This window comes from Bos taurus, chromosome 3 (genome assembly GCF_002263795.3).
Source record: "Bos taurus isolate L1 Dominette 01449 registration number 42190680 breed Hereford chromosome 3, ARS-UCD2.0, whole genome shotgun sequence".
NCBI classification, from domain to species: domain Eukaryota; kingdom Metazoa; phylum Chordata; class Mammalia; order Artiodactyla; family Bovidae; genus Bos; species Bos taurus.
In genome coordinates, this window is record NC_037330.1 from 28,298,723 (window position 1) to 28,307,680 (window position 8,958).

The window sequence follows — 8,958 nt, forward strand, 5'->3', positions numbered from 1 at the left end:
AAACTTCTTGAACCACCACTGCACTGTATATTCATTAGCAGTTCCTGGGCCAAAGGTATTGTTGGTGTTGTAAGCTGTCTACTGCTTTACAATCCATTTTGAACTCAAATAAGAAAATCACTCTAATTTGCTTTTTGTCTAACGTTGTTTCCCTAGCCTAAAATAAAGACCAAGTAATAAATCATTAGGAAAAAACATAGCACGAGAAATGTGCATTAAAATGATGTTTTAACATAATCACATTTTTTAAGAAGGTATTCCAATATCAAATGACAAATGTCAACAATGCAAAAACTGCAATTACTTTTGCACCAACCTAATATAATTGAAACATGCATAATTGTGTATAACTAATTAAAACATTCTTACTCCTTGGAAGGAAAGTTATGGCCAACCTAGATAGCATATTCAAAAGCAGAGACATTACTTTGCCAACAAAGGTCCATCTAGTCAAGGCTATGGTTTTTCCTGTGGTCATGTATGGATGTGAGAGTTGGACTGTGAAGAAAGCTGAGCGCCAAAGAATTGATGCTTTTGAACTGTGGTGTTGGAGAAGACTCCTGAGAGTCCCTTGGACTGCAAGGATATCCAACCAGTCCATTCTAAAGGAGATCAGCCCTGGGTGCTCTTTGGAAGGAATGATGCTAAAGCTGAAACTCCAGTACTTTGGCCACCTCATGCGAAGAGTTGACTCATTGGAAAAGACTCTGATGCTGGGAGGGATTGGGAGCAGGAGGAAAAGGGGACGACAGAGGATGAGATGGCTGGATGGCATCACTGACTTGATGGACGTGAGTTTGAGTGAACTCCGGGAGATGGTGATGGACAGGGAGGCCTGGCGTGCTGCGATTCATGGGGTCGCAAAGAGTCAGACACGACTGAGCAACTGAACTGAACTGAACTAAACTGAAAGATACTTCCACAAATGACAAATACCTATTTGAACACATTCATCTGTTGAATTAATGAATAGTTTTTGATATATTTCCCAATTCTAATTTAACAACTATATATCAAGAGCCATAGCTAGAGTTCCTGTATTTTTCTCTGGGTCTCTCTGTCGTGTAAGATGCAACCCACTCTTCAGTTCAGTTCAGTTCAGTTCAGTCGCTCAGTCATGTCCAACTCTTTGTGACCCCATGAACCTCAGCACGCCAGGCCTCCCTGTCCATCACCACCTGCCGGACTCTACCCAGACCCATGTCCATTGAGTCAGTGATGCCATCCAACCATCTCATCCTCTGGTGTCCCCTTCTCCTCCTGCCCTCAATCTTTCCCAGCATCAGGGTCTTTTCCAATGAGTTAGCTCTTCGCATCAGGTGGCCAAAGTATTGGAGTTTCAGCTTCAACATCAGTCCTTCAAATGTACATCCAGGACTGATCTCCTTTGGGATGGACTGGTTGGATGTCCTTGCAGTCCAAGGTACTCTCAAGAGTCTTCTCCAACACCACAGTTCAAAAGCATCAATTCTTCATTACTCACCTTTGTTTATAGGCCAACTCTCACATCCATACATGACTACTGGAAAAACCATAACCTTGACTAGATGGACCTTTGTTGACAAAGTAATGTCTCTGCTTTTTAATATGCTGTCTAGGTTGGTCATAACTTTCCTTCCAAGGAGTAAGCATCTTTTAATTTCATGGCTGCAATCACCATCTTCAGTGATTTTGGAGCCCAGAAAAATAGTCAGCCACTATTTCCACTGTTTCCCCATCTATTTGCCATGAAGTGATGAGACCCAATGCCATGATCTTAGTTTTCTGAATGTTGAGCTTTAAGCCACCTTTTTCACTCTCCTCTTTCACTTTCATCAAGAAGCTCTTTAGTTCTTCTTCACTTTCTACCATTAGGGTGGTGTCATCTGCATATCTGAGGTTATTGATATTTCTCCTGGCAATCTTGATTCCAGCCTGTGCTTCATCCAGCCCAGAATTTCTCATGATGTACTCTGCATATAAGTTAAATAAGCAGGGTGACAATATACAGCCTTGACATACTCCTTTTCTTATTTGGAACCAGTCTGTTGTTCCATGTCCAGTTCTAACTGTTGCTTCCTGACCTGCATATAGGTTTCTCAAGAGGCAGGTCAGGTGGTCTGGTATTCCCATCTCCTTCAGAATTTTCCACAGTTTGTTGTGATCCACACAGTCAAAGGCTTTGGCATAGTCAATAAAGCAGAAATAGATGTTTTTCTGGAACTCTCTTGCTTTTTCGATGATCCAGTGGATGTTGTCAATTTGATCTCTGGTTCCTCTGCCTTTTCTAAAACCAGCTTGAACATCTGGAAGTTCACGGTTCACATATTGCTGAAGCCTGGCTTGGAGAATTTTAAGCATTATTTTGCTAGCATGTGAGATGAGTGCAACTGTGCGGTAGTTTGAGCATTCTTTGGCATTGCTTTTCTTTGGGACTGGAATGAAAACTGACCTTTTCCAGTCCTGTGGCCACTGCTGACTTTTCCAAATTTGCTGGCATATTGAGTGCAGCACTTTCACGGCATCATCTTTCAGGATTTGAAATTGCTCAACTGGAATTCCATCACCTCTATTAGCTTTGTTCATAGTGATGCTGCCTAAGGCCCACTTGACTTCACATTCCAGGATGTCTGGCTCTAGGTGAGTGTGAGTGATCACACCATGTGGGTGTGGGTTGGGAAGATCTTTTTTTGTACAGTTCTTCTGTGTATTCTTGCCACCTCTTCTTAATATCTTCTGCTTCTGTTAGGTACGTACCATTTCTGTCCTTTATTGAGCCCATCTTTGCGTGAAATGTTCCCTTGATATCTCTAATTTTCTTGAAGAGATCTCTAGTCTCTTCCATTCTGTTGTTTTCCTCTATTTCTTTGCAACCCACTCTAACATTAGAATTATTTTTTTACTTTGTTTTGGAACTACTATTTTGTACACTTGAAAAAACTCTGTATGAGACTGCTGATATGCTAATATGAACAAAGCAAGTCTCTGCCCTCAAGGAGGTTAGAGTGGAAAACAGGAAAGTATAATTACCATGAGGTAAGTGCTATGATTATCGTTAACCCAGAGTGGATCCACTCAGCCTTGGAGAGGATGGTCAGAGGAGAGAGGCTTCCTGAATTTTAAGGACACCAAACTGAGTCCTGAAGAACCCATACAAATGAGTCAAGTAAAAAGTAATAGAAGTAGAGAAAGTGAGACATAGCTGTGTTAAAAGCTAAATAGAAATTGGCCAGGAGAAACGAGAGGGTAGGGAAGAACTTAATACTTAACATTAAAAGTAGAGTGAAAGATACCACACAAAAAAAGAATTTTTATTGCACTTAAACTCAGACTTGCTGCTCAGTAAAGGAGGCAATCTCATACAGAAAAAAATAAACTTTTAAAAAATTGAGGTATAATTGACATATATTACTTTCAGGTATATGAATTAATGATTCAATACCTGTAAATATTTCAAAATGATCACCACAATAAGTCTAGGTAATATCTGTCATCATAAATTGTTAAAGAATTTTTTTCTAGTGATGAGAATTTTTAAGATTTACTCTCAGTAACTTTCAACTGTGCAACACTATTATTAACTACAGTCACCATGCTGTACACCCCTATGACTTGTTTATTTTATAACTGGGGGTTTGTTCCTTTTGACTCCCTTCATCTATTTCATCTACCCACCCCACCCCCACCCTCCTCTTCTGGCAACCACCTATCTGTTATCTTTTTCTCTGGGCTTATTTGGGGGTTTTTGCTACATATAAGTGAAATCAAATGGTATTTGTCTTTCTCCATCAGAATTTTTCACTTGTAGTACATTCAGGGTCCATCCATGTTGTCAAAAACGGGAAGACTTCCTTCTCTGCTGAGCAGTGGTCTATTATATACATCTACTAAAACTTTATCCATCCATGGCCACTTAGTTGTTTTCAACGATGCTACAATCTTGACTATTATAAATAGTGCAGGAATGAACATAGAGGTGCATATATCTTTTCCAGTTAGTGTTTTCATTTTCTTTAGATAAATATCCAAATGTGGAATTGTTGGATCATATGGTAGCTCTATTTTCAATTTTTTAATGGAAACTCCATACAGTCTTCCATGGTGGCTCCAATTTATAACCCACCAACAGTGTACAAGGGTTTCCTTTTCTCCTTGCTATTTGTTTTCTTTTTGATAATAGCCATTTAACGGGTGTTAGATGCTATCTCATTGTGGTTTTTATTTGCATTTCCCAAAGACTAGTGACACTGTACATTTTTTCATGTATCTGTTGGCCATCTGTATGTATTTTTTGGAAAAACTGTCTATTGAGGTCCTCTGCTCATTTTTTAATCAGATTGCTTATGTATCTTTTTGATGTTGAGTTATATGAGTATTTGTTTATTTGGGATATTAACCCCTTGGGATATATTGTTTGCAAATACCTTCTCCTATTTAGTAGGTTGTCTTTCTATCTTGTTGATAGTTTCCTTTGCTGTGCAGAAGATTTTTAGTTTTATGTAGTTCATTTTTGCTTTTGTTTCCATTGTCTGATGAGACAGATTGAAAAAATATTGCTAAAGCCAACATCAAAGAGCATACTGCCTACATTCTCTTTTATGAGTCTTATGGAATCGGGTCTTACCTTTAAGTCTTTCATTCATTTTAAGTTGATTTTTGTATATGCTGTAACAAAGTAGTTCAGTTTCATTCTTTTGCAGATTGATGTCCAGTTTTCTCAACACCATTTATTAAAGAGACTATTCTTTCCACATTGTATAATTTTGGCTTCTTTGTTGTATATTAATTGACCATACATGCATGGTTTTATTCTAGGTGCTCTATTCTGTTCAATTGATTGTCTTTTTTAATGCCAATACCATACTGTCTTGATAACTATAGATTTGCAATATAGTTTGAAATCAGGGAGGATGATGCTCCAGCTTTGTTCTTCTTTCTCAAATTTGCTTTGTTTATTTGAGGTCTCTTGTGGTTCCATACAAATTTTAGAATTGTTTGTTCTAGTTTTGTAAAAACTAGCATTGGAATTTTGATAAAGATTGAATTGAATTATGTAGATCATTTTGGGTAGTATGGAAATTTACTTTAACAACATTAATTCTTCTAGTCCATGAGCACAGAATATCTTCCCATTTATTTGGGTCTTCTTCAGTTTCTTTAATCAATGTCCTATAGTTTTCAGTGTACTGGACTTTTACCTCCTGGGTATTTTATTATTTTTGATGCAATTGTAAATAGGATGGTTTTATTAATTTCTCTGTTACTTTATTACTAATGTATAGAAATGCAACCAATTTCTATGCATGATTTTGTATCCTGAAATTTTACTGAATTCATTTATTAGTTCTCACAGTTTTTTGATGAAATCTTTTTTTTAATTTTATTTTTAAATTTTACAATATTGTATTAGTTTTGCCAAATATCAAAATGAATCTACCACAGGTATACATGTGTTCCCCATCCTGAACCCTCCTCCCGCCTCCCTCCCCATACCATCCCTCTGGGTCGTCCCAGTGCACCAGCCCCAAGCATCCAGTATCGTGCATCAAACCTGGACTGGCAACTCATTTAATACATGATATTATACATGTTTCAGAAGTCTTTAGGGTTTTCTATATATAGTGTCATGCAGTGACCATTTTCATTTCCAATTTGGACATCTTTTATCTTTTTCTTGCCTACTTGCTCTGGCTAGGACTTCCAATACTATGGTGAGAGTGAATATTCTTGTCTTGTTCTTCATCTTAGAGAAAACGTTTTCATTGGTATGATGTTTTCTATGGGCTTGTATATATGACATTTATTATGTTGAGGTACATTTCCTCTAAAAGAGAACTTGTATTACTTGAATTTCCTTATATCAGGAATCATCACACTATTACCTGACAATATATCATCTTGGTACATTCACTTACTTCTAAAGAGTTTGGCCATTAGAAATGCAAAGATTATTGCACTGATTCCAAATCCATTAGGTTATGAAAGAACTCTTTATATTGCAAAGTCAAATGAGAAACAAGAGGGACTCTTTTTAAGGAATTGAATCTCAAATATCCTCTGCCAAAAACTGACTCCTTCAAACTTGAGATTGAATTAGAGACCAATTCAGAACATGTTCCCAAATTTCCATCTTTCTCTTCTCACACAAGCAATTATTCTTCAGTTTCTCATTTATGCTCATTTGTTATTTATTTCTTATTTGTTCTAAGTTCTCTATTTATTGTCTCACTTCTAAACCCAAAGAATACTAATACTTTCCAAAACAGCATTTCCATATACTCAAGTTTATGGATCCAGTTGAGGTAAATTGTGGGTCATGCCAATTCCAAAGCTCTTTTCAAGGATTCTTTGCTTGGACAACTCCATTTTCAAAAGTAGTTTAATACAACATATATGTGTCTAACCCAAATGGATTGCCTTCAGTGGAAGGAAACAAGTTGTCTCTGATGCACCCACTGTAAGATTCCATGGTGGTACAGGCCACTATACCCATGTCCAGGCCTAGCCTCCTTAATGAAGGAGAAAGCCCACATGACAAATGTCTTCTGAAGAAGTAAAACTCTCACTGTTTGCAGATGACATGATCCTCTACATAGAAAACCCTAAAGACTCCACCAGAAAATTACTAGAGCTAATCAATGAATATAGTAAAGTTGCAGGATATAAAATTAACACACAGAAATCCTTTGCATTCCTATACACTAACAATATAGAAATCAGAAAGAGAAATTAAGGAAACAATTCCATTCACCATTGCAATGAAAAGAATAAAATACTTAGGAATAAATTTACCTAAAGAAGCAAAAGACCTATATATAGAAAACTATAAAACACTGATGAAAGAAATCAAAGATGACACAAATAGATGGAGAAATATACCATGTTCATGGATTGGAAAAAATCAATATAATGAAAATGAGTATACTACCCAAAGCAATCATAGATTCAATGCAATCCCTATCAAGCTACCAACAGTATTTTTCAGAGAACTAGAACAAATAATTACACAATTTGTATGGAAATACAAAAAGCGTCGAATAGCCAAAGTTATCTTGAGAAAGAAGAATGGAACTGGAGGAATCAACCTGCCTGACTTCAGGCTCTACTACAAAGCCACAGTCATCAAGACAGTATGGTACTGGCACAAAGACAGAAATATAGATCAACGGAACAAAATAGAAAGCCTAGAGATAAATCCATGCACCTATGGACACCTTATCTTTGACAAAGGAGGCAAGAATATACAATGGAGAAAAGACAATCTCTTTAAAAAGTGGTTCTGGGAAAACTGGTCAACCACTTGTAAAAGAATGAAACTAGAACACTAACACCATAGACAAAAATAAACTCAAAATGGATTAAAGATCTAAACGTAAGATCAGAAACTATAAAACTCCTAGAGGAAAACATAGGCAAAACACTCTCTGACATAAATCACAGCAGGATCCTCTATGACCCACCTCTCAGAGTAATGGAAATAAAAGCAAAAATAAACAAATGGGACCTAATTAAACTTAAAAGCTTTTACACAACAAAGGAAACTATAAGCAAGGTGAAAAGACAGCCTTCAGAATGGGAGAAAATAATAGCAAATGAAGCAACTGACAAAGAATTCATCTCAAAAATATACAAGCAACTCCTGCAGCTCAATTCCAGAAAAACAAACGACCCAAACAAAAAATGGGCCAAAGAATTAAACAGACATTTCTCCAAAGAAGACATACAGATGGCTAACAAACACATGAAAACTGCTCAACATCACTCATTATCAGTGAAATGCAAATCAAAACCACTATGAGGTACCATCTCATGCAAGTCAAAATGGCTGCTATCAAAAAGTCTACAAACAATAAATGTTGGAAAGGGTGTAGAGAAAAAGAAACCCTCTTACACTGTCAGTGGGAATGCAAACTAGTACAGCCACTAGGGAGAACAGTGTGGAGATTCCTTAAAAAACTGGAAATAGAACTGCCATACTACCCAGCAATTCCACTGCTGGGCATACACACTGAGGAAACCAGAATTGAAAGAGACACGTGTACCCCAATGTTCACCGCAGCACTGTTTACAATAGCCAGGACATGGAAGCAACATAGACGTCCATTGGCAGGCAAATGGATAAGAAAGCTGTGGTACATATACACAATGGAGAATTACTCAGCCATTAAGAAGAATGCATTTGAATCAGTTCTAATGAAGTGGATGAAACTGGAGCCTATTATACAGAGTGAAGTAAGTCAGAAAGAAAAACACCAATATAGTATACTAATGCATATATATGAAATTTAGAAAGATGGTAGTGATGACCCTATATGCAAGACAACAAAAGAGACACAGATGTAAAGAACAGTCTTTTGGACTCTGTGGGAGAAGGCAAGGGTGGGATGATTTGAGAGGGTAGCGTTGAAATGTGTATATTATCATATGTGAAGTGGATTGCTGGTCCAGGTTTGATGTATGAGACAGGGTGCTCAGGGCTGGTGCACTGGGATGACCCTGGGGGATGGAATGGGGAGGGAGGCGGGAGGGGGTTTCTGGATGGGGAACACATGTGCGCCCGTGGTTGATTCATCTCAATGTATGGCAAAAACCACTACAATATTGTAAAGTAATTAGCCTCCAATTAAAATAAAGTAATTAATTTAAAAAAAAGTCTTCTGAGCTTGAATATTTATAAGGGCTCTCTCTGAACCTCATAGCCTTTCCACAGTTCAAGTTCTTGAAAAACATTTTTCAGATTCTGTGAAAGTCTTATGTGATTAGTACCAGTTAGGTTTAAACATTAGACTTTTTACTCATTAATCAAATATCTATATTCAATATACAGATTCAGAGGGAATGTTATAATCCTGCAGCTTTAAGTGTTCATGTCATCAAGCAATACGAGAACCCGAAGACCCAGATTAATATTTGGAGCTCATCCTAATATCAACTTCAGATATTAAGGTAAGAATAATTTGGATTCCTGACTTTGCATAT

At 37.2% G+C, this 8,958-nt stretch overlaps 1 protein-coding gene across 3 annotated transcripts in view; it reads left to right on the forward strand.

Moving 5' to 3' along the window:
- Window positions 1-8,958, forward strand: part of TSPAN2 (tetraspanin 2) — a 106,051-nt gene that overhangs the window by 44,670 nt on the left and 52,423 nt on the right. For all 3 annotated transcript variants that reach the window (NM_001034657.1, XM_059884780.1, XM_059884781.1), the window contains 1 exon segment: window positions 8,807-8,925. In NM_001034657.1, the coding sequence (NP_001029829.1) occupies window positions 8,807-8,905 (99 nt within the window). In that variant the 3' untranslated portion in view covers window positions 8,906-8,925.